The sequence below is a fragment of the Lepidochelys olivacea genome, assembly GCF_965140295.1.
Source record: "Lepidochelys olivacea isolate rLepOli2 genome assembly, chromosome: 7".
NCBI lineage: Eukaryota > Metazoa > Chordata > Testudines > Cheloniidae > Lepidochelys > Lepidochelys olivacea.
In genome coordinates this window covers 89,018,646-89,045,642 of record NC_140417.1, presented here as the reverse complement: position 1 = coordinate 89,045,642, position 26,997 = coordinate 89,018,646, and the positions used below count along the sequence as shown (strand labels likewise).

At 40.3% G+C, this 26,997-nt stretch overlaps 1 protein-coding gene across 1 annotated transcript in view; it reads right to left on the bottom strand.

Annotated features, from left to right (window-relative positions):
* Window positions 1-26,997, bottom strand: part of PCDH15 (protocadherin related 15) — a 772,236-nt gene that overhangs the window by 79,902 nt on the left and 665,337 nt on the right. The window contains exon 26 of the mRNA XM_084633606.1: window positions 19,350-19,477. Coding sequence (XP_084489732.1) covers window positions 19,350-19,477 — 128 coding nt within the window. The remainder of the gene's footprint in view (window positions 1-19,349; window positions 19,478-26,997) is intronic.

Below are 26,997 nucleotides of genomic sequence, written 5' to 3'. Positions count from 1 at the left end.
GGGTGGAATGGTGGTGGCATTAGTGGGGCCTCCAAATAAAGAATCTTATGCTGGGGTTGTAGAAGCCCTCTTCTCCATCCACTTTGCTGTGCTGGTGGGGTAGTATATTGTCTATATTTGAGTCACTGCTCATTTCATTTCCGTGTCTTCATTAATTAATGACTACTTTTTCTTTAAAAAGAAAAGGAGTACTTGTGGCACCTTAGAGACTAACCAATTTATTTGAGCATAAGCTTTCGTGAGCTACAGCTCACTTCATCGGATGCATACTGTGGAAACTGCAGAAGACATTATATACACAGAGACCATGAAACAATACCTCCTCCCATCCCACTCTCCTGCTGGTAATAGCTTATCTAAAGTGATCACTCTCCTCACAATGTGTATGATAATCAAGTTGGGCCATTTCCAGCACAAATCCAGGGTTTTTCACCCTCCACCCCACCCCCCCCCCCACACACACAAACTCACTCTCCTGCTGGTAATAGCCCATCCAAGGTGACCACTCTCTTTACAATGTATTTGATAATCAAGGTGGGCCATTTCCAGCACAGATCCAGGTTTTCTCACCCCCGCCCTTTTTTTTCCCCCAAAAACCACACACACAAACTCACTCTCCTGCTGGTAATAGCTCATCCAAACTGACCACTCTCCTTACAATGTGAATGATAATCAAGGTGGGCCATTTCCAGCATAAATCCAAGTTTAACCAGAATGGCGGGGGGGGGATAGGAAAAAACAAGGGGAAATAGGCTACCTTGCATAATGACTTAGCCACTCCCAGTCTCTATTTAAGCCTAAATTAATAGTATCCAATTTGCCACAAGTACTCCTTTTCTTTTTGCGAATACAGACTAACACGGCTGTTACTCTGAAACCTGTCGTTATACTTTTTCTTTATTACTTTTTTTCTCCTGATACACTTGTAAAAGCGTTTTGTATTTGCTTTACATTTTTGGCTAGCATGATCTCATTTTGCTTTTTTGCTGCCCTTAATTTTTTTCTGAGTCCTTAAAGTACAATTCTACTTGAAAACTGAAAGTAAAAATGGCACTTTCTTACTCAGCAAATCTGCTCTCTGTATATTCATTGTTTCCTGCTACAGTGTGCTTACTCCAAGCATAAAAATAATTTTACTAGATATTTTATTTTATTAGTCTTGTAAGACCTGGTAGCTACACTTATGAGATGACACTTTTTGTCTACTCATCATCTATAGAAAGCTTATTTGGGCCACTGAATATGCAGAATGTATTACCCTCTCAATTACTGTTTTATGTACCAAGTGCTGGGCAATAACATGAGAGAACTCCCTAAACTGTCTCTCTCTTTAAAAAAAAAACCAACTACTTACAGAGATGCTGCAACTGCAGCTTGCAATCAAACCATGAGCAGACAGACTGGCTTCCTAGTGCCTTCTCCTAACACTTCTCTCTTGCAACATATGCTACTTCCTCCAAGTTCCATGAAGCCAGCTACAGTTACAATTGTACAATCCTATTGAAGACAACTACATCTGCAACCTTTCTGAATGCTAAGTGAGTAGAAAAAAAGATCTTGGAGTCACTGTGGATAGCGCTCTGAAAACTTCAGCTCAATGTGCAGCAGGGTTACAAAAGGCTAACTGAATGTTAGGAAATATTAGGCAAGGGATAGATAAGACAGAACATATCGTATCATCACTATATAAATCCATAGTGCACCCACACCTTGAATACCGTGTCCAGCTCTGGTCACCCAATCTCAAAAAGGATACAATGGAAATGGAAGAGATTCAGAGAAGGGCAACAAAGACTATGAAGGGAATGGAAAGGCTTCTGTATGGGTATGTCTACACAGCAAAGAAGAAACCACAGCTGGCCCATGCCAGCCAACTCAGGCTCGCGGAGCTTGGGCTGCGGGGCTGTTTCATTGTTGTGTAGAATTCCAGGCTTGGGCTGGAGCCCAGACTCTAGTACTCTGTGGAATTCAAAGAGCAGGAACATTACCCTGCAAGGGAACTGAGAAAACTCTCCTGCAGCAGAAACAGTAGGGTGACAGAAAGTGCTAAGAAGCTCTTCAGTGAGCCAGGGGAAGAAGCTTGGATGGAGAGGAGCTGATATACCCGGAGCCCAGGAAGAGGCTGAGGCCAGGGCCCAAGACAAGGTAAGGTAGGAAGTGGACCAGGGAGATAACAAATGGTGTGCATAGTCAGGCCTTGACTGCCTATACAAGCTTCCCTGGATGGGAACCCAGTGGAAAGGGAGGGCCTGGATTCCCCTACCGCCCAACCAAGGAACGTGGAGTGGAATCTGCCCCTACCCTGCCCCCACCAAGGACTAGGACTACTGAAATGCTCTGATACCAGGGGTAATGACTAGTGAGTCCAGACTCAGACAAGGAGTCCAACCTGAAGTTGAAGGACTAGTACTTGTTGGACGACTGGTTTACCCCAGGAATAGGACTTTGTGTGACTTGTCCAGAGGGCTGAGTCACAAGAAGCAGACCAGCACAGAGTCTGAAATGGCTGTCAGCAGCAGACACACCTAAGACAAAGCATAATAGAGTCTGCCTGGTAACTAGCACCATATGGGCAAAGGCTTCCACTGAGTATTTTTCTGACCAGGTAGGTGTTTGTGTCTCTGTGTGAAAAAGACAAACTAGGGTGCAGACACAGAAACAGAGAGCCAGAGGCAAAGCAGGAAATCCAAGCAGCCGTCTATGCACAGTGTATGATCCTGGAGGGGAGGGGGACAGAAAAAAGAAAAAAAAGCTAGAAAGAGCACTTTTTGGTCTGGTGTTGGCTAAAGAAGCTTGGGGCTGTTAGGTAAATTTATTTTGTTTCTGGTTTCTCCTGCATTTGCAACAGCAGGATCTTGTCCATTACTTGTAAATAAGATTGCATCAAAGAAAAGAACAGATTTCAGTTTCTTCTCCCGACTGGAAAAGGATGCCTAACTTTGTCTAGTTTCAGAGTAGCAGCCATGTTAGTCTGTATTCGCAAAAAGAGAAGGAGGACTTGCGGCACCTTAGAGACTAACAAATTTATTTGAGCATAAGCTTTTGTGAGCCACATCTCACTTCATCGGATGCATTCAGTGGAAAATACAGTGGGGAGATTTATATATATAGAGAACATGAAACAATGGGTGTTACCATACACACTGTAAAGAGAGTGATCAGGTAAGGTGAGCTATTACCAGCAGGAGAGCAGGGGGAGGAGAGGGAAGGGGGAGAACCTTTTGTAGTGATAATCAAGGTGGGCCATTTCCAGCAGTTGACAAGAACGTCTGAGGAACAGTGGGGGGTGAGGGGATAAACATGGAGAAAAAGTTTTACTTTGTGTAATAACCCATCCACTCCCAGTCTCTATTCAAGCCTAAGTTAATTGTATCCAGTTTGCAAATTAAATTCCAATTCAGCTTGTCTGTTTTTGAAGTTTTTTTGTTGAAGTATTGCCACTTTTAGGTCTGTAATCGAGTGACCAGAGAGATTGAAGTGTTCTCCAACTGGTTTTTGAATGTTATAATTCTTGACATCTGATTTGTGTCCATTGATTCTTTTACATAGAGACTGTCCAGTTTGACCAATGTACATGGCAGAGGGGTATTGCTGGCACATGATGGCATATATCACATTGGTGGATGTGCAGGTGAACGAGCCTCTGATAGCGTGGCTGATGTGATTAGGCCCTATGACGGTGTCCCCTGAATAGATATGTGGACACAGTTGGCAACGGCCTTTGTTGCAAGGATAGGTTCCTCGGTTAGTGGTTCTGTTGTGTGGTGTGTGGCTGCTGGTGAGTGTTTGCTTCAGGTTGGGGGGCTGTCTGTAAGCAAGGACTGGCCTGTCTCGCAAGATCTGTGAGTGATGGGTTGTCCTTCAGGATAGGTTGTAGATCCTTGATGATGCGCTGGAGAGGTTTTAGTTGGGGGCTGACGGTCATGGCTAGTGGCTTTCTGTTATTTTCTTTGTTGGGCCTGTCCTGTAGTAGGTGACTTCTGGGAACTCTTCTGGCTCTATCAATCTGTTTCTTCAATTCAGCAGGTGGGTACTGTAGTTGTAAGAATGCTTGATAGAGATCTTGTGGGTGTTTGTCTCTGTCTGAGGGGTTGGAGCAAATGAGGTTGTATCGTAGAGCTTGGCTGTCGACAATGGATCGTGTGGTGTGGTCTGGATGAAAGCTGGAGGCATGTAGGTAGGAATAGCAGTCAGTAGGTTTCTGGTATAGGGTGGTGTTTATGTGACCATCTCTTATTAGCACCATAGTGTCCAGGAAGTGGATCTCTTGTGTGGACTGGTCCAGGGTGAGGTTGATGGTGGGATGGAAATTGTTGAAATCATGGTGGAATTCCTCAAGGGCTTCTTTTCCATGGGTCCAGATGATGAAGATGTCATCAATGTAGCGCAAGTAGAGTAGGGGCATTAGGGGACGAGAGCTGAGGAAGCGTTGTTCTAAGTCAGCCATAAAAATGTTGGCATACCGTGGGGCCATGTGTTGGATCATATTAAAGAAGTTCTGTATTAAAATCACAAATGAGTTTGATTCCCCATAGTTTAAATTCCAGGGTATTACTAATTAAGAAGTCTCTTGGTTTTTGGTACTGTTTCTCTCCCTCTATGTGTGAAACTTGCAAGCTGCTAATTGTGTTAGTACATTCTGAGACAGAGTCTGTTCTCAAAGCAATTCTTTTTAACAACAACTACTCACTCAGAGAGAGACTCAAAGCAATACTCTGTAACAACAGAAACAGCACCCAGAGACTCCCCGCCCTTTTCTTGTATTCATCTCGCTTTGTTAACAATTGTGATTAAAATAGAGATAGAGGATGTATGTGGATGGATGTTTGGTGTGGATAATAACTGAATGATCAGGGAGGTGCCAGCCTAAGAATCCAGTGTCCATCGGCTGAAGAAGGTGTCAAGTGGAAATAACCAGAGGACCCCCAGAGGTCAGACTGGAATCCACCCAACAGCCTCAAGAATGGGAGAACCAAAGAACAAGATAACATCTGGCAGCACGGAGCCATCAGGAATGTGCCATCTGCTGATTGATTCAGCAACAGCATGATGAAGCAATTCCCATAGACTGGCATAGGAAGAAATTCCTATAAAAATGGACTCTAGAAAGTGAGAACTTTGGGGTCTGATTCTGCAAACCAACTTCCAGGAGCATCAGATGAGCATCTGACAAGGCCCTGCTCCCTCCTCATGTCCAGGCCACCTGGCCACTGGCTTGGCATGAGCAGCTCTAAGGCTGGTAACTATGAGAACAACCTTGCAGAACCTGTGTTTGTATGAATGAATGTGTGAATAAATATGAAATTGAATGGAATGTTATAGCTATAACTAACTGCTTACTATAATTCTTTCTGTATTCACAATAAATGTGGCATTTTGCCTTTTCCCCTTTAATAAGATCCTGCTGGCTTTTATTTTATTGGTATAACACATGCGGGTACCCATAGTAGTGCTGCTGATTTGAAGGTATACATTGTCCACACATGTGAAATAGTTATGGGTGAGGACAAAGTCACAAAGTTCAGCCACCAGGTTTTGCCATGACATTATCGGGGATACTGTTCCTGATGGCTTGTAGTCCATCTTTGTGTGGAATGTTGGTGTAGAGGGCTTCTACTTCCATAGTGGCCAGGATGGTGTTTTCAGGAAGATCACCAATGGATTGTAGTTTCCTCAGGAAGTCAGTGGTGTCTCAAAGATAGCTGGGAGTGCTGGTAGCCTAGGGCCTGAGGAGGAAGTCTACATAGCCAGACAATCCTGCTGTCAGGCTGCCAATGCCTGAGATGATGGGGCATCCAGGATTTCCAGGTTTATGGATCTTGGGTAGCAGATAAAATACCCCAGGTCAGGGTTCCAGGGGTGTCTGTCTGTGCAGATTTGTTCTTGTCCTTTTTCAGGGAGTTTCTTGAGCAAATGCTGTAGTTTCTTTTGGTAACCCTCAGTGGGATCAGAAGGTAATGGCTTGTAGAAAGTGGTGTTGGAGAGCTGCCGAGCAGCCTCTTGTTCATATTCCGACCTATTCATGATGACAACAGTACCTCCTTTGTCAGCCTTTTTGATTATGATGTCAGAGTTGTTTCTGAGGCTGTGGATGGCATTGTGTTCTGTACGGTTGAGGTTATGGGGCAAGTGATGCTGCTTTACCGCAATTTCAGCCCGTGCATGTCGGCGGAAGCACTCTATGTAGAAGTCCAGTCTGTTGTTTTGACGTTCAGGAGGAGTCCACCCAGAATCCTTTTTTTTGTAGTCTTGGTAGGAAACTCTCTGTGGGTTAGTATGTTGTTCAGAGGTGTGTTGGAAATATTCCTTGAGTCGGAGGCATCGAAAATAGGATTCTAGGTCACCACAGAACTGAATCATGTTCATGGGGGTGGAGGGACAGAAGGAGAAGCCCTGAGATAGGACAGATTCTTCTGCTGGGCTAAGTGTATAGTTGGATAGATTAACAATATTGTTGGGTGGGTTAAGGGGACCACTGTTGTGGCCCCTTGTGGCATGTAGTAGTTTAGATAGTTTAGTGTCCTTTTTCTTTTGTAGAGAAGCAAAGTGTGTGTTGTAAATGGCTTGTCTAGTTTTTGTAAAGTCCAGCCACCAGGAAGTTTGTGTGGAAGGTTGTTTTTTTATGAGAATATGCAGTTTTGAGACCTCATTCTTTATCTTTCCCTGTTTGCTGTAGAGGATGTTGATCAGGTGATTCCGCAGTTTCTTTCAGAGTGTGTGGCACAAGCTGTCAGCATAGTCTGTGTGGTATGTAGATTGTAATGGATTTTTTACCTTTTGGTATGATGTCCATCTGTTTGCATTTGGAAAGGAAGATGATGTCTGTTTGTATCTGTATGAGTTTTTTCATGAAGTTGATAGATTTTCACTCCATACGGCTAAATTCAGTGCCTTGCATAATGACAGGTTTCAGAGTAGCAGCCGTGTTAGTCTGTATTCGCAAAAAGAAAAGGAGGACTTGCGGCACCTTAGAGACTAACCAATTTATTTGAGCATAAGCTTTCGTGAGCTACAGCTCACTTCATCGGATGCATTCAGTGGAAAATACAGTGGGGAGATTTATATACATAGAGAACATGAAACAATGATTGTTACCATACACATTGTAACCAGAGTGATCACTTAAGATGAGCTATTACCAGCAGGAAAGCGGGGGTTGGGGAGGGGGAGCTTTCTGTAGTGATAATCAAGGTGGGCCATTTCCAGCAGTTGACAAAAACGTCTGAGGAACAGTGGGGGGTGGGGGTGGATAAACATGGGGAAATAGTTTTACTTTGTGTAATGACCCATCCACTCCCAGTCTCTATTCAAGCCTAAGTTAATTGTATCCAGTTTCCAAATTAATTCCAATTCAGCAGTCTCTCATTGAAGTCTGTTTTTGAAGTTTTTTTGTAGAAGTATTGCCACTTTTAGGTCTGTAATCGAGTGACCAGAGAGACTGAAGTGTTCTCCAACTGTTTTTTGAATGTTCGAACGTCTGATTGGGTCCATTTATTCTTTTACGTAGAGACTGTCCAGTTTGACCAATGTACATGGCAGAGGGGCATTGCTGGCACATGATGGCATATATCACATTGGTAGATGTGCAGGGGAATGAGCCCCTGATATTGTGGCTGATGTGATTAGGCCCTATGATGGTGTCCCCTGAATAGATATGCGGACACAGTTGGCAACGGGCTTTGTTGCAAGGATAGATTCCTGGTAGCCACTTAGGTCAATAAGGGGCAGCAAGATGTTAAAGAATATGTGCTGAACTTGCAACTTTTTGCAGGCTGGGAAAGCTGCTTTCTCTTATGAAAGACAATTCATATTTTTACATGTTATTAAAATAGCACAGATTTTTAGACTGACACTGAAACAAAATTGTAATTTTCCTCGAGTTTGGAGAATAGCTTACCTAGTTCAGCAGCAGCCATTTCAAAGGAAATGCATTGTATCATTGCTCTTGACTAAAATATGTTTCCATGAAGCATCCAGGCTACCATTTCTGTAGAGGTATTTTTGTAAATATGCTCAATGGGTGGTCTTCAATTAAGTAAAAATAAAACTTCCACACCTTCCATTTCTCATAGTAAAAACTGCAGTGTCAAAATGTTTTTAATACAACCTGTTTTTTAATTGGTTGTTCTCAGATTTTATTCAGTATTTATCACTCTCAATAACCTGCTGTTTTACTGCCAGGAAACTTATGGGAATAATGTTAAGAAGGAATATCTATACTTCAGCAATGATTCAGAATCTCTCTCAGCATAAAAAAGTATCTTGAATAAAAGTCAAGTAACTCCTCTCTTTACTTCTCTTTAAAGTGTTAGTATTTCCCCTGCTACAATAAAATGACAAGTGTTTTTTATATCTTTCAAACTTGCTACGATTGTGCTCTAAAATGAACTCTTTTTCTGCTGCCATTAATGCTAACATTAGTGATGTACACCTCAGGGATACACCTAGAATATATCTGAAACCTTACTTTTATACTTAGTCATGTCTTTGTCTAACAAGATATAAAATTATACAAAATGTGAAATTTAGAAGCCTTTATTACAATCTGTACATCTGAACTTTAAAACACTTTTTCAACTCTATATGACTATTTGTGATATAAAGACTATGCCACTTCTCAAACTGTCTATTTAAACTATATATTTTATCCACATAAAAGCTTGCAGCATATTTTAGCTGTAATTATTGTTTTTCTGGTACTATTTCCCAAATGTAAACATTTAATGTTATCCTGTACAACAGAAGGAATAAATTGGCCTGGTTACAAATTGATGCAGCAGATTGCTATGTTTTGAATGGCTTTATTTAATCTGTAGTTTTCACTTTTAAATGTTCTGTTCTTTCTTTTCTCCAATTTAAGGAGTCTGTCAGGGCACACACATAACTCCCATTAACATTAATAGGAATGTTACTGCACATTGACTAATAAATAAATGCCTACCTGATACATTTATTAAAAATATATATTCATGTAGTTCTCAGCACTACCTCTCAACAAAATGTTTGTGTGTGTGTGTGAATGAATTCCATCTAGCGGTCTTGACACAAATATTCTACATTAGCTACATAATAAGTATTGGGATATATAACTTTATAACCCAGAATGAAGCAGTTCAGATTAAAATGGTACTCAGAAGTTGGGGGGAAGTACAACTTAGCCAATTTTCCACTATACGCCTTCTATTATTGATATTGGTTTTGCTGTGAAAATTTGAGGTTTTGAGACAAAAGAAAGGTTTGTAACTATCAAAATTACCCACATACTTTGTATCCTGTGTTATGTGGAGTTTTATAGAATGCTACACTTTAATGAGTACTTTCAGGAGGAAGTTTTTTGTAGATAATTTTTTTCCTACTGAAGTTTTGAAATCTTGGACTCAAACAATGCCCACTCCTTCAATCCTTACACAGACTAGTTCAAGATGAACTGTTATGAATAGTTTTATTTTAAGAATGTGTTTCAGCTACAGATTCAACACTCATACCACTTAATAGAATATATTTTCCCACTATTTTTGAGCATGTATCATTAAAGAAATTACAAGATCATACAGAAGGATAGTGAACATTTAAAGCCCCTTCTTCTTCTAGTTATGGAACCCCCGAGCGATTTAGTTGGGATTGGTCCTGCTCTGGGCAGGGGGTTGGACTAGATGGCCTCCAGAGGTCCCTTCCAACTCTGTTATTCTATGATTCTTCTCATGAATTATATATACAATTCAGTAAATGCATTTGTGATAGAATATTTCAATTTCAACAAGAGCTGAAGTAATTGCTACTTGTTTTGTAAAAATGTAATGCATAGGCATGGTTTTGTAATAAATTGTAAATCTTCCTTCTGCCATGTTCATGAAGTACAACTGAATTATACATACTTTTTAAAAAAAACCAATCATCCCGCATATTCTGCTTCTGTATTTGCTGAAAAATTTCCCCACTGCAACATGGGAGAGAAATCTATGTAACCTGGTAAACTTTAGTCAAACTTAATTCGTACGTGAACATACATCAGTTTTCTTCATCAGTTCTGTGTAAAGTGAAACTGGCAAATGTTAGCTTATTATTGGTTCTATATATCAGAGCAATGGTACAATTCTTTTCATTATGCTGCTGGAAAAAGCACTGTTTTCCTGAAACTTAGCAGGGGGAGAACTCACCCCTTTCATTGCTTTCAATACAAATTTCATTTTCTGCCTTTATTTTCTCTCTCCTTTATAGAACTTCTGCTTCCCCAAAATTCCTATCCCTTTTACAGCAACCAAAATCATTGTCAATTGACTTTACAGTGGCAGTATAATAAAGTACAATAAATGTCATAGTAATCAATGGTATGACTTCATTTAGAAAACTATGCTCAGTTTTGATCTTCCCAACTTAAGAACACAGCAGAAATAGAGATTGATCACAATCATTGGGACATAGAAAAACACTCATGTGAAGTGCTACTGGAAAAAAAAATAAGGGCAGTATACCTCAGAAAGAAGACGAACAAAAGATGCCATGATAAAAATATACAAAACAACAAATGGTATACAACACAATTAGACTGTGGAACTCATTGCCACAAGGTATCATAGTGGCCAATAACTTGCCATGATTTTTAAAAGAATCAGACAGGTATATGGATAACAAGACAGCCCGAAATTATAATAAATACATTAAAAACAAAAACAATCACCACACACACCTTCAAATTCAGGGCATAAGCCAACTTCTAACTATTGGGGATAGGAAGAAATTTCTTCATGGTATAATCTGTCTCCAAACTACCTGCTATAAGGCTTCTTCCTCTGAAGCAATTACTAGAAGTCACTCTTGGAAGCAAGATACTGGACTAGATAGACTGCTAGTCTGATCTAGTCTGGCATTTCCTGTGTTTCCTAAAGCTAATGATCAGGACACATAGGAAAATGAGACACAGACACAGGGATGCATTTTAAAGTGGAAGGCTGCATCTTTATGAATTTTTTTTTTTTAGGGGTAGGAGTGCTATGTCCTTCCCCACCTCCCAGCCCCAGAAAGTAACAGTCATTTATTTGGGTCCAGTGCTGTGGTAAGGGATCTTCATGCTAGAGCTGGTTGGGAACTTTCTGTTATGTTTTGTTTTTGGTCAGAAAATGCAGATTTGTCAAAACCAAAAAGAATGGTATTGGTTTTCATTAAATTTCTCAGTGAGGAGGAGGAAGGGATCACCCCCAGAATAGCCAATAGCCCAGTCACTATGGCACTCACCTCTGATGTGGGAGATGTAGGTTCAAGTCCCTAGTCAATTCAGATTACAGTCTTGAACCTGGGCTCTTCCACATGCTAGGCTATGGGCCATAAGCACTGGCCTATTAAGTAATTCTGTGGTGGGTCTCTTTGGTTTTGAGCAGCAATTCCTGTCTGGACTTGAGAAATCTTCTCAAGGAAGGGATATTCTGCCTGATTGGAGCAGGAGCTTGAGCCTGGGTCTTCCACATCCCATGTGAGTACTCTGACCACCAGGCTAGGTCAATCTCTCTCTCTCAATGAATATTTAACTATTTATTCAACGTGGAACAGCTGTAACAGAAGGGACTGAGAGAGTGAGAGACAGAGCTGGTTAGGGCATTCCGACTCAGGCAGAATAGGGTCTAGAATTTGGGTCTCCCACATCCTAGGTGAGTTCACTAACCACTCAGCTATTGGGTATTTCCGGGGTAGTCTGACTCTCATTGTTTGGTGGAAAAGGTCTTGGGTTTGTTCTGCATGAGAATAGGATCAAATGTTGAAATCTCAGTTTTTCCCCAAAATGAAATTCTTGTTTTCCAGCCATCCTTTCTTCAGGCCAACTAACCAATATTCAGGACTGACCCTCTTCAGTCAACCCCCTACAATTCAGGCCGCCTCTGAATCCTCTTACCCTCCTCCCACGAGGGGGAAATGAGGATGCACATGATAGGTACCTCAGCATGAGAAGAGTTCAGTCTCTCCCTCCTTACTCCAGTCTAATAGGGTCTACCAGTACTGTCTGGTCTCATATTTACCTCTGGGAGCTGGTCTCTTTGAGGCTCTCACCTGCACTGGATGCCAGCAACAAATTGCAACTAAATTACAAACTCACTTACAACTTTTAAATGGCACTTATGCTTTATTTACTTAAAACTATCATCCGGCATGCTGCAAGTAAGGTACAAAAACGCACCAGATCCCTTTGTGAATCCTGCTCTGAAGGAAAAATTCCTGCCAGACTCCAAAATCTGACAACCGTCAGGCCTACAGCATCTTGGAAATGCAATTGAAACTATAACTCCATTATAGGGCAGGACCACAACTGCATCAAGATGGTTTTACATACAGGAAGGGCAATGCACATACACAGCCTACCCAGTGACAATAGAGAGGGGTAGTGAATTCTCTGCTCCTCTTCTGCCTCCCTTCTCCTTCCTTCCCCCATCCTCCAGTGCATTCTGGAGAAGGGCCGGGGGAGAAGTTCCCTGAGCAGCTAAGCCACCTCCATGTTCCCCTCCTCCTCTCAGAATCCAGGGGTTGCTTTACCCCGGCCAGTCAGATCAAACATTTGCTTCCCCACTCCTACCCCATTTAGACTTCACTACAGACTTTTAATGAACATCTGAAATGTCTCCCTCTATCAAGGGAGTGTAAACACGATATAAATCTTTTTTAAAAGAAGTCTGACCAAGTGTATAGACATTGATGACACAATCGTATATACAGATTCTAAATTCCACTAAACCCTTGATGAAATTTGCATTTTCTAGCAGTACTGGATGAAGATTTTAGCGGTACAAAATCCGCAATGAGAGTTCTGGAAGATCACCAAAGGACTGTAGTTTCCTCAGGAAGTCAGTGATGTCTCGAAGATAACTGGAGGGCTGGTAGCTTAGGGCCAGAGGAGAGAGTCCACATAGCCAGACAATCCTGCTGTCAGGGTGCCAATGCCTGAGATGATGGTGTGTCCAGGATTCCCAGGTTTATGGATTTTGGGTAGCAGATAGAATACCCCCGGTCGGGGCTCTAGGGGTGTGTCAGTGTAGATTTGTTCCTGTGCTTCTTTAAGGAGTTTCTTGAGCAGATGGTGTATTGTCTTTTGGTAATCCTCAATGGGGTCAGAGGGTAATGGCCTGTAGAATGTCGTGTCAGAGAGTTGTCTAGCAGACTCTCATTCATATTCCTACCTATTCATGATGACTATTGCACCTCCTTTGTCAGCCTGAGGAAACTACAATCCTTTGGTGATCTTCCAAAAAACACCATCCTAGCCACTATGGATGTAGAAAGAAAAGGAGTACTTGTGGCACCTTAGAGACTAACAAATTTATCTGAGCATAAGCTTTCGTGAGCTACAGCTCACTTCATCGGAGCTGTAGCTCACGAAAGCTTATGCTCAAATAAATTTGTTAGTCTCTAAGGTGCCACAAGTACTCCTTTTCTTTTTGTGGATACAGACTAACATGGCTGCTACTCTGAAACCTATAGATGTAGAAGCTCTCTACACGAACATTCCACACAAAGATGGACTACAAGCCATCAGAAATAGCATCCCCGATACTATCACAGCAAACCTGGTGGCTGAACTTTGTGACTTTGTCCTCACCCACAACTATTTCAGATTTGGGAACAATTTATACCTTCAAGTCAGCGGGACTGCTATGGGTACCCGCATGGCCCCATAGTATGCCAACATCTTTATGGCTGACTTAGAACAACGCTTCCTCAGCTCTCCTTAACGCCCCTACTCTACTTGCGCTACATTGATGACATTTTCATCATCTGAACCCATGGGAAGGAGGCCCTTGAGGAATTCCACCAGGATTTCAACAATTTCCATCCCACCATCAACCTCAGCCTGGACCAGTCCACCCAAGAGGTCCACTTCCTCGACACTACAGTTCTAATAAGTGATGGTCACATAAACACCGCCCTATAGCGGAAACCTACTGACTGCTATACTTACCTACCTGCCTCCATCTTTCATGCAGACAACATCACATGATCCATTGTCTACAGCCAAGCTCTAAGATACAACCGCATTTGCGCCGATCCCTCAGACAGAGAGAAACACCTACAGGATCTCTATTAAGCGTTCTTAAAACTACAATACCCATCTGCTGAAGTGAACAAACAGATTGACAGAGCCAGAAGGGTACCCAGAAGTCACCTACTAAGGGGAAGTCACAGGCCCAACAAAGAAAGGTTTCAGAGTAACAGCCGTGTAAGTACTCCTTTTCTTCCAACAAAGAAAGTAACACTATGCCACTAGCCGTCACCTACTAAAACCTCTCCAGCGCATCATCAAGGATCTACAACCTATCCTGAAGGACAATCCCTCACTTTAAGAGACTTTGGGAGATAGGCCAGTCCTTGCTTACAGACAACCCCCCAACCTAAAACAAATACTCAGAAGCAACTACACACCACACAACAAAAACACCAACCTAGGAACCAAACCCTGCTACAAACCCCGGTGACAACTCTGTCCACATATCTATTCAAGGGACACCATCATAGGACCTAACCACATCAGCCACACCATCAGGGGCTCGTTCACCTGCACATCTACCAATGTGATATATGCCATCATGTGCCAGTAATGCCCCTCTGCCATATACACTGGTCAAACCGGACAGTCTCTACACAAAAGAATAAATGGACACAAATCTGACATTAGGAATTATAACATTCAAAAACCAGACAGAGAACACTTCAGTCTCCCTGGTCACTCAATAACAGACCTAAAAGTGGCAATTCTTCAACAAAAAAACCTCAAAAACAGACTCCAATGTGAAACTGCAGAACTGGAATTAATTTGCAAACTGGACACCATCACATTAGGCCTAAATAAAGACTGGGAGTGGTCATTCATTTAGGTCACTACAAAACCTAAACCTAATTTCCCCCATACTAATTTCCCCCTAGAGTTACTCACACCTTCTTGTCAACTGTTTGAAATGGGCCACTCTCATTACCACTACAAAAGTTATTTTTCCTCCCTTGGTATCCTACTGTTAATTGAATTGTCTCATTAGACTGACCTCACACTTGGTAAGGCAACTCCCATCTTTTCATGTATTTATACTGCTCCTGTATTTTCCACTCCATGCATTTGATGAAGTGGTTTCTAGCCCATCAAAGCTTATGCTGGATAGATTGGTCTTCCAGGTCCACGTCTCTGGAGGAGCCCCACCTTACATACTATTCTAGGGCTGGGGACCCAGAGGGTTCCAGGCTCTGGCCAGCCCCACCATGCCAAGATTGCCAGAGTTTCCAGGCTCCATGCAATAATCCAGGAGCCTGTTAGTCCAGAAAGTCCTGTGATACGTGGTTTTAAATAGGGTTTTCAGGTTCTCTGCTGCTGGGTCCACACAAAGGAGTCTGGAAACCCTGAGAACCTTAATTCAAGTGAGGGCTGGGCTCTCCGGATTTCCAGTCTCCCTGCCATGGACCTGTGAGCCTGGAAACCCTGGGGGATCCCAGGACTAGGCTGCTCCAGAGTTGCAGATCCTCAGAGAGCCAACAGCAGCTGAGTAAAATTGACATTCTTGTCAGTTTTACCACTACTGGTTACAAGAATGTCAATTTTAGTCAGCTGCTGCTGGTCCTGGGGAATATGTAACATTTTTGAAACACCATGTGTCAGTGAAATGAAGAGTGTCTTGAATTTCTGGTTCATAAGAAATTACAAAATATTTGGTTTCGTTCCATTTCAAAATGAAACCAAATATCAAAATACTGAAATTTCTCAAGAACCAGAAATCTCGAGTTCTGGGCCATCTCTACCATTGCTATCTTATACTCTAAGGTGGTGGGATGGAGTGGAAGGGGGAGGACAACAGTGGCAATAGTGAATCTCGCTATGTGTGTAGCTGCTGTAAATATTGATTTGTAATGGCAACCCCTGAACTGGACTGACAGATAAGATTATTCTCATTTCAGAATTAGGCATTCTTGGGCTGTGGGCTGTTGTGCTCTGTAACTTTCATTTCAGAACTGAAGATCTTTATATCTTATTTATAAAAATTTCTCTGATATACAAAAAACATATTTGAAGATCCCTAAAAGCTGTTAGCAGCAGGGGAAAGAATGGGAATATTTTGAGAAAAAGCATACTTTAATATTTATCAGTTTCTTTTCACAGGCACGCAAATTTAAGAAATTTCACGATAATTAATAAACTAATAATGCAAGAAAATGTGTTAAAAATCTTAAAGTAGTTTCTTGGTGGAACTGAAATTTAAATAATCTCTACAACACAAGCTATATGTGTACTTTTCTAAGGTTCTTAAAAATTGAAATTGGAAGAAATATTCATTAAATTCTACTCACAATGATTCTGCATGTAATACCTACTGAGATTAGACATGACATTATCTAATTCATTTAATTAGTGCTTAGTAATGCCTTATTTTTGTATTGAATTTAACAAAAAAAAAAAGGATTCCTTTTTATCTAAATAGATACAAGTGAAGACACAGTGAAATGAGTTAATTAGTAGTGGTTTTCAGAAAATTGGCACTTAGGGTTAGGTTAAATCCAACAATAAGTCACACTGATCCAATTCGTGGGTTTGCTTTACTACACCAAACATGCATGTTTATTTTCCTGTTTCATTTTAAATAAAGAAGCCTTAATGTAATGGGTTGTATTTTTTTATTTTCAACTAACAACTTTCAGTCTCTTATACCTTGTAAAGTACTGTTGAGTTTCCATTTCACTACGGGCCTCCTCTTATTGAAGTCAAAAGGAGCTTTGCCACTGACTTTTATGGGAGAAGGATACAGTCATTAAAGTGTACACATTTCTTGCTTTGCTTGGATATCCACTAATTTCCTTGAGATAATATCAACTGATTGCCATGGGTGAAGCGTTGTTGTAACCTTTTTGGTCCCAGAATATTACAGAGACAAGGTGGTTGAGATAATATTTTTTTATGGGACCAACTTCTGGTGGTGAAAGAGACCAGCTTTTGAGCTACACAGAACTAAGGTAGCTCGAAAGCTTCCCTGTTTCACCAACAGAAGTTGGTCCCATAAAAAATATTATCTCATGTACCTTGCCATGGGTGAAGGCAAATACCTCAACTCAACCCTCCCTTGGAAGTTTGTCCCTATTTCACATATTTCTGACTCACCTCATTGAGGATTGTTGGTGTTTGTGCCTGGAATTCAATGATAGAAAACCAGGAGCCTCTTTGAAGAGACAGGAGAACGACTCCACTGTGCAGAAAATTTTGACTGACCTAATTCATAATACAAGTTTATAGTAATTCCTTAAGTTTCATATGCTTCCACTCACAAATACTCTTAAATCTTTATGGCTTTGATAGCTCAGACTGCTTTATCTCCTCAAATACCTTACTCATCTCTTGTGCAGAATGGTATCATAAGCTTTTCTAAAGTTCAAGTATTTAACACAATTTTCCATGTCTACATTTTTGAGTATGCCAAACCTTTAATTTATAAGTCCAAAGTGAATTTATCAGATGAATCAGATATACAGGCATCCAATTATATCTAACTACATACTTTGCACATGCAAGACTGATTTAATAGCAATCACTGTCATGCTCCTGTACCAGATATGGACAGGCTACAGGGCTTCCTTCTGAGCAAGAGACACACCAGATGTGTTCAGTATAAGACCCTTTAATGTTCTCCCCGCATGGCTGAGGCTAGCTTAAATAAGAAATGTTACATACTTCACCAACTAATGGCTGAATAGTATACTGTGGTTTATCATTCCATTCCAATCACTGTATCTGATCCTATTCTTAGACATTTCCCACATGTTCTAAACCAGTCTCTGTACCACCAAACATTTAAAAATGCCTAATTATCTGCATCCTCAGCCGTGCCAGAACATCACATCTGGGGGTGGGGAAGGTGGGGGAGGACAAAAGTGGCTAGAAGTCATTTTTGTGCTACCTTAATTTTGGGGACAACCAGGTGCAAGTTTGTTCTCAGGGCTAACTTATTGCAGCCTGCAATGGCCTTCTAAAAGCTGTTATAGTAACTGGATATCACTGGAAGGAAGCACAGTTTGGCCACACCCACTATGGCCCACAGCACATCCCCTATGATGGAGGGAAGGTAGGAAAGGATGGTATGGAGCAGGTTATATCAGCTTGATGCACTGAAGGGATTGCCCTACACCACTTAGGAAAACTCCCAGCTATGCTCTTAGAACAGATTTAAGGTTGCTGTGTGCCACTGAAACAGCCTCCTGGGGGATGACGATCTGAATGAAATCAAAAGGGAAAAAAATAAATAAAACAAGCAATAATATTATGCACCAATAGGCAAGGAAGGCAAATCTGAAGACCAAGAGATCCTTCCTAATATTCAGTGCTTACCTGCCTTCCAGTATTTTTTTTTAATATCTCTGAGCTAACTTGATGAAGGACTACCCTGAGGTAAATAACGGACAGATTTAATAAGCTTCTGTCATTCTCTATTAGATTTCTGGTGTTCCAAACAAATCACTAGGTTAAAATAAGGGAATATTCCTGGCAGGCCAACCTTCTGTGACCTTTTGTGAAAAAACTAGAATCAGCAACTTTCAGGCTTTTCCACAACAGTTTAAAGTGATACAAAATGCAGAAGGAAAAGAGGGGGAGAAAAGCTAACTTCAACAGGCTTGGGTAAACAGAGTCTTGTAGAACACTAAAGATTATGGCCATACAGTATTTTATAGGAACTAGACACTTCCAGTTTTAACATTCTTTGTTTAAAGCTAATTTATTAAGTAAATGTTATTTTTCTGCTAAATAGAATGTATTAAAAAAATTATTTACCCTATACACTTTGTTTTAACCACAGCCAAATGTATGACATACAGCAAACAGATGTGAAATTGCTTTCCTGAACTGAAACAGAGGCTGACTTATTTCATTACCAAAGCATTAACATGTGCTGCAGAAGAACTACTTCAGAAGACTTTTAGGCAGAAACTGCTATGAAGGCATGTTGGAAATGGCCATATGTTGACATATTCAAAAAAATAATGGCTACAAATCTTTACATAAAAATATCCAAAGCTAAACAAAGAAACTAATCCTGTATCCTTACTTAGGCAAAACGCTATTGACCTCAAAAGGAGTTTTGCTTCAGGAAATATTGGATTATTGGGCCAATATACTTGCAAAACTCCAAATTTCTATGCATGAACAGGGTTTTAGATAGATAATCAGCCAATCTGCACCTACTTTACTGGTTTTTGTGCACAAGTCAAGTGTGAATTTTTGTTAATGTAGCAGGAGCTCAAATAGTTTGCAGATGCATCTACTGTAACCTCCTGTGGAAATTCAAACCAGTGAGTATATACTTTTCCTTAGCCTGTGAACTGTACTTAAATAGCTTGAATCCCACCTTAACTTTCAGCACAGAAGAAAACATTTTAGCATCTTCAGACACTCCTCCAATGTAGAGTTTTTTGGTAAAAACAGGAGCATGGTCATTTTCATCCTGCACTTCAATAAACACCTTGGCTGTGTTACCTTTTTAAAAAAAAAGAAGAAGAAATATATGAGGGTCTTTTGAGAATAAATGTTGAATGGCTCATGCTCTACCATTAAAGAATAGATCAACCAAAACAAATACACTGATAAAATTGTAAAAACAAATAAACCCCCCTAGGTAAGATAATTGCACAGTTAGGTTTTTTATGTTATTCTTGCATGTTAAAAGGTAAATTTTTAATGGCCAAATCCTCCTCTTACTCCAATTAAATTAACACTGAAAGTAGGGAGTAAGAGAAACACAATTTGGACATAAATCAGGGCCATTACATACATTTAAAAAAGATACAGTTATGGTATTTTACATTATTTTAAACATTAGTATTTTATCACTACTTATGATATACTCTTGGAAGCTTGGAGCTGAAATTTGCTCCCTTATCAATATTCACATTTTCCCTTTAATAGTGATAAAATATACATTGCACAGTAGTTATATGTTAAAGGAATAATAAACACATTTGTTGAGGTTTAGCAAAAATATATTATGTACACGAGTAGTCAAGCCTTGATTATAAATATCAACTGTTTTTCTAATTTGCACACAACTTTCTTTTAAAATTTTAATTATTAGTAACTAATTAAACACTTATTACTGAATTCTGATGTCGGACCAGCAAACCAGCACAAGGAGTATGTGCAACAGTGCTGACAGGAGCATTTTCTATATAAGAAAAGAGGTACTTGTGGCACCTTAGAGACTAACCAATTTATTTGAGCATAAGCTTTCGTGAGCTACAGCTCACTTCTTCGGATGCATACTGTGGAAACTGCAGAAAACATTATATACACAGAGACCCTGAAACAATACCTCCTCCCACCCCACTCTCCTGCTGGTAATAGCTTATCTAAAGTGATCACTCTCCTTACAATGTGTATGATAATCAAGTTGGGCCATTTCCAGCACAAATCCAGGTTTTCTCGCCCCCCACCCCCACACACACACAAACTCACTCTCCTGCTGGTAATAGCCCATCCAAAGTGACCACTCTCCTTACAATGTGTATGAAAATCAAGGTGGGCCATTTCCAGCACAAATCCAGGTTTTCTCACCCCCCACCCCCATACACACACAAACTCACTCTCCTGCTGGTAATAGTTCATCCAAAGTGACCACTCTCCCTACAATGTGCATGATAATCAAGGTGGGCCATTTCCAGCACAAATCCAGGTTTTCTACTTTTCTATATAAGGCATTCTGCCAGCTCATAGCAGCATTCTACATTGCAGGCCAATGCAATATACTGTGGGGTGCTCTTTATACGTCCTCTGATACACCTGTTTGCTGACATTCAGAATATACAGCTGATGGACTTGCTCCTGCAAGTTGCTAAGAATTCTCAATGCCTATTTCATTTATTGTGTTAGGTGAGTGAGTGCACAAGTGCATACTTGTGTATCAAGGATGTAGTCCACCTGGCTGCTTACATGGTGAACTGGGTCCCTATGCTCCCTTCTGGCACATCTGAGGGCAAGATTAACCCTTAAATTATGTTTTTTCAAACTAATCTCAGTTACCTCAATGAACAATAATTACTACAAATAATCTCCTTTCTTCACAAGAAAAACAAAAATCTTCTGGCAAAATGTACCATCCCATCTGGAACAAAGATTAACTTGTGCAGTGATCTACACAAATGTAATTTTGTCTCTTTCCATACTCCAGAAAGGAATCACTGTTGAAAATGCTGATAGCCAGTTTGTTGAGAAAGACTGCATTTTCCATTGACAAATCACTTCATTTCAAGTTGGTGCTCCTACTTGGTAGTAATCAGTGGTTATTTTGAGTGTTGGGCAACATGCTTACTTCATAGCCGTTGCCATTGTGTTTAAATCAGATTGACAAGGCATATTGAAAAGAGTGCAGTAGTGTGTCTTTAATAGATAATAGACCACTTCCTGCTTTGGCAAAGACACCGGAGATATGTTTAACTGAAGGCCTAGACATTAGAAAACATGACGACGGCATAAAAACAACTGAAGTCAAAGAAAAATGTTCAAAGTACAGCAGATTTAAAATGTATGAGGAAATGGCATTCCAGCAACAGAATAATCAGTTATTCCCTTTCCACATTGATCTGTACAGATAAAAATGAACAAGCTGTAGGTGCTGTCATTCCATGGGAAAATTGTTTCATAACAAGCTATCACCCTTCAATGTATAAAAAAAGGAGCTGTACTTTGACAGGTAACTTTGTTATATGTCGGAACAGTGTCTAAACAGAGAAGGTGGGCGAGGTAATATATTTTACCTGGCCAACTTCTGTTGGTGAGAGAGACAATAAAATGTAGTGAGCTGTAGCTCACGAAAGCTTATGCTCAAATAAATTTGTTAGTCTCTAAGGTGCCACAAGTACTCCTTTTCTTTCTGTGAATACAGACTAACAGGGCTGCTACTCTGAAACCTGTCAATAAAAGACATTACGTCACCCACCGTGTCTCTCTAATATCCTGGGTAACTATCCTGGTAATTAACATGGCTACAACAGCACTGCATACAACAATGGACGGTATCTGATCCAAATCTACATTTTATTAGACTGTTTCCTGTTTTGACTATTGCATTATTTATTACATCAAATTACAAATGAAGGGCCAATATCAGCCTTCTATAAAGGATAAAAATATACCTCTTGTTACACTGACAGCATACTTGGTTTTTAGTATTACCCACTATAGTTTACTCAGAAACTGCAGCCCTGTCAAGAATAATGAGATTCTCAGGCAGTGTCTTCATTGCTGTTCCCCCTCAGGGAAGAAAGATTTAAGCAAGATTACAGGTAATGTGTGTAAGGGACCTTGACCTACTGAGTATAAACAGTTAAATCAATGGCTGGCATTGGTAGACTACTGCTGTAGGGAAAACTCTAATTGTGTCAAGCTCATTGCTAGTAATACTGCAGCACTGTAACCTATATGAGTTATTTGTAATGCAAATGAACAATCTTTTCTCTAATGCTTGCCATTGACAGACATATAAACCAAACCATGATTTGGAAAAGTTTGGTCTGTATTTTGCTAGAAAACTCTTTTTTTTTTAGTTCTCTGCACAGCATGAATGTTGATGTATTCAACATCAGTAAAGTGCTCTGAAAACTTCATATAAAGGTCACTATATAAAAGCAAAGGGCTATTATTAGTGTGTCTACCAATTCCAGCTATTTAGAACCCTAACGTTCTTCAATAATTAAATATTATTTACATATATACTGTTGCTGCAGCTTTACACTTCACTCACGTTTAATTTCACTAACACCTTCATTTCAGCTCATTGCCTCATTTTTATGCACAGCTTATATCTCATTGGCTCTGACAGACTTAGGAAAACACAGCATCTGTGAATTGCTTATTATTTAACTCTTCCTTTTTATCAGCTTTCAATCTGCAGCTGAGGGTAACAAAAGGACTACCAACCAAACTACACACATTCCTTTGTCCTAAAATAGAGACAGCCTAAAGCAGCACACATTAAAATTCTTCATCAGTAGTATTCACTGCACACAGATCTATACTGTGGCTGTTCAGCAATAGCCTGCACTGGAGGTGAGAATTCATAGACTCTTATTATTAGAATGCATGGTGTGCATTTTCCTCCTGCAGCACCTCAACTGTGTGTGTGTGTGTGCGTGCGTGTGCGGAGGGTGCGGGGGAGGAGGGGCTGGTGTAAAGGGAGGTGGGGCCATGGCCCCACCATAGCCCTTCCCTGCATGGTTAGTCTAATTACAGCATCAGATACTTCCTGTCCTCAGAAAGCACAAAGAATGGGATTGTGTCTGATGTTTGCATAGGGACATAAGGCAGGGGGAAGGCACTTTGTTGGCTCTCTGCTCTTGCACACCAGTGAAGAACCAAGTACTGTCTGGTCCATAGTATAATATGTACTAGAATATAATACACAAACTAGAATATACTCTTGCAGTTAAAACGCTTATAAAGGTACAATATTTACTGCCCTCTTTTGAAAGCAAATGTTTCATGCTCCACCAGGTGTAATGCCTCAGTAATGACTTTATTCTTAATGATTCTAGGTTTGGAATCCACTTTTCCATATAATTAAAACTGAAGTGCTTACTTTGAATGAGATAACATGTGAATAGAGTCTAACTACTTATTTATTTCATAGGAAGGGGAAATTGAGAGAGAAGGTTTTAAAGGGAGACTTGGATAAACTGTGTGAGTTAGACAAAAGGATCTGTGGAGGGCTATACTTGAGTACAGTTAAGTAGCAGTGAGGAATCTGAAGGATAGCTATTAATCACTGCTAAAGGGCCATTTTCTCCTCAGTGGACCTGTACAAGCAGGATTTTATAATTGTACTATGAGAATTAATGTATGATTTGATTTCATCCTGCCAGCCTCCCTTTTTGAATAGCAGAAAGGAATGACCCTCTGGGACTATGGGATTCTGTTTCCCATATGTATTACAAATTGGGCCCTTTTAGTTCTTTGTTTTAAGGTTTAGTTAGTAAGAGACAGGATCCTGTATTGTGTCTACGTTAATTAGATTAGAGGAATGCTGAAGGCCCAAGCCACAGTGTGAAAAGTTCTGATTATAAGATTTAGCAAGGCTTAATTTACAATGTCTTTTGCTCAATATAAAACACTGCTGTCTGTATACTTTTGAAGGTCTCTGTAAAAGACTGTTTGTGTGAATGAGCAGTGCATGCATCAGGAAAAAAAAAGTTGTGAAGGCCATTGTCGGAGCCAGATGGTCAAGGGAGGAGGAGTGAAGAAATGAATAAATTTAACAGACTTATCCATGCCAGAGAACCATCAATGCTCATCCAAGACTGAGGGAAGGCAGATTGACGACCCTGAGGTGGAGGCTGGCACCCCTAAAGAGAAGACAATTGATGAAATCAAAAGGACAAGATGGCCCTCTCAGAGGTGCTTTGGAATGTTAACATCAGACGATAACACCGATTAAGGAGTAACCAGTCACAGATTGACACAGCAAAATTCATAGACTTCAACGGAGAAAAAAAGACTATAAGAACAGGGATGCTTTGCCATGGGACTTTGGGTTCATCTTGCCACTACTCCAGGAGCATTGGACCGTGACCGACAGAGCCTGGCTCCCCTCTGCCACCAATCTGGCTGGCCACTAGATTGATCCAGACTCTGGACTGGTAACTATAAACATCGACTGGCGGGATTGTGTGCATGGCATGTGTGTGTGACTGAAAAGCATATGCTAACTGCTGTATTCTCAATAAATGCGGCGTTTTGCCTTCTCCCCTATAAAAGATCTTGTGTGCTTCCCAGCCCGAGTTCTGTGTTTACCTTCAGAGAACTGTTTTGGAAAATGGAGGGATACTTCCCTGGATCAAAGGACTTAATAAGCATGTCAGTTAAGGGAGGGAAACATTGGTCTCTGGACAAAACAGCATGAAGTTGAAAATCAGAGAAGGAAATTGTTTTCAACTGATAGTTTCCTGTGTTCAAGGCAATTAAGATAAGAGGAATCTACCTATCTGGGCTTTGGCTAAGTATTCAGAGGAGATACGTTATCCAACCAATTTCTTTTAATCTGAGTTTCTCTTTATTTTTAATAATCTCATTTTAAAGAAAAATAGTGGATTGTGGGGTTGTCACACAGATTGTCTCAAAAGATATTAAGGTCCTTCAGCCTCTCAGGTGACAATAGGAGCTTTTGGAACCTAACCCCACACTCAGTCTTAAATATAGGAACAAAGATGTCCTCTCTCAGTGAGGTGTACTGCAAAGAGCTGTTGCAAAAAATGGGAGGAGACAAAGGACTCAGAAAGAGATAATTTTCTGGGGGGGCAAACAACTTATAACTGTGACTGTTCATGCAACATGAGAGCAGTGGCTCATAATTCATTTTCAATTCAAAAGTGCCAAATATAAGACACAATTCATATAGCTTTGGCTCAGATAAAGCAATCTCAGTATCAAGCTTCTGGGCCAGATCTTCAGCCCCATTCCATTCCTTGGAGTTGCTCGAAAAGGATCTCGAAAGCTGTTCAAAGGGACAACTGGAAATTCCCTTGATGTAGGTGAATCACTGGATGGCATAATTTTGGCATAACCAGTTCTAATTAAGAAGTTTCCTCCTCCCCCACAATGTGTGTAGTAGAATAGCCAGCCAGAGCATGCTAAAGTGCAGTGATTCTTCCTGGGAGGCAAGTAAAAGCTTGATGGAGGCTGGTTCAGCCTCCAAACAGCTCAAAGAGGATGATTTGGAGCCATACTTACTTCCCTCCTCCCTCACCTGCATGGATTTCTAAATTCTCAATTATCCTGGAGCAGTCTTAGGTACCTGTGTACTGTCACTTTATTGTTTGAAAAAGCAAGTACTTCTTTTCAATATAGAAAGTTCTTTGATTAGTGTCCCTCCGAAACAAGGAAAAGGTAAACTCTGCTAGAGTACATTTATTTATAATATGTGTTTTGTCAAAAACCCCATCAAACTGGAAATATATAATGCAAGAGAAAAGAATTACAGTTGTGCACACTTCTCCTTTCCCACTGCGAAATGTGACAGTTTAGAAGGGCATGATTAATGCTTCTAGTTTATGGAATAAAGAAGCTCTGCAGAAAGACATGTAGATGTTGGCAAAATGTATGGTAAAAGGCAGTTGTCATTAGGACACAATGATGCACACCTAAAAGTGAGAGATCCTGATATGTCAGACACATATTTTTTCCCTTTAAATATATTACAATGGAATGGAGTGATAAAACAGAATTTTTAAAACATGTTTAAAAGTCTGAATGGCTGTCTTTGCATAATAGTCTCTCAGAATACCCCAAAAGGCCCATATGAAAAGATTATACTAACTCCATAAAATTTCCCTGACTTTTGATGGGAATATCCACCCATTTGCGCTCTCTTTTTGAGCCTGTTTTCTGACATTTTCATGATCTCTTTGGCCCCCTAGTGACCAACATGCTTCCAGTAAACTCCGATTTACCCTGCTGATCCACATTAAAATGCTTATCTAAATGTTGTAAATTTGTGTGGTCTGCATCATCTTGATTGACAAGGAAAATGAATACTGCAGCATCTTGATTGACAAGGCAAATGAATTTGAACTAAAGTGATGTTGAAGTGTTTACCTAGCATTGTGGTATTAGGAGGATGTTATTAAGTTATGACTTGTGCATTACAAGATCCTTTTTACATCATGCTTTTACTAGTAATTATATTATGTTTGTCTTTTACAATACACTATGTCCCTCACACAACAGTAATTCCAACACTGGAAGTCTAGAATTTGGTTAAGAATGTGTGTTCATCTCTGAAGCGAATAACAACAGGCTCTTCTTTTTAATCAAACTGAATGAGAATTATAATTGGACAGGCATCAATAATAGTTTGCTTTACTGTGATTTTAATAATCTTCTAAAAAAACTTTGTGCTTTGGCAAGTTAAATAAATATCTACAATTGAGCTCAATCTTTGTATTAACAGATTTGGCAACCCCAAATAAAAATCAACAGAGCATATTCCAAGGGCACATACCTAGGACTCG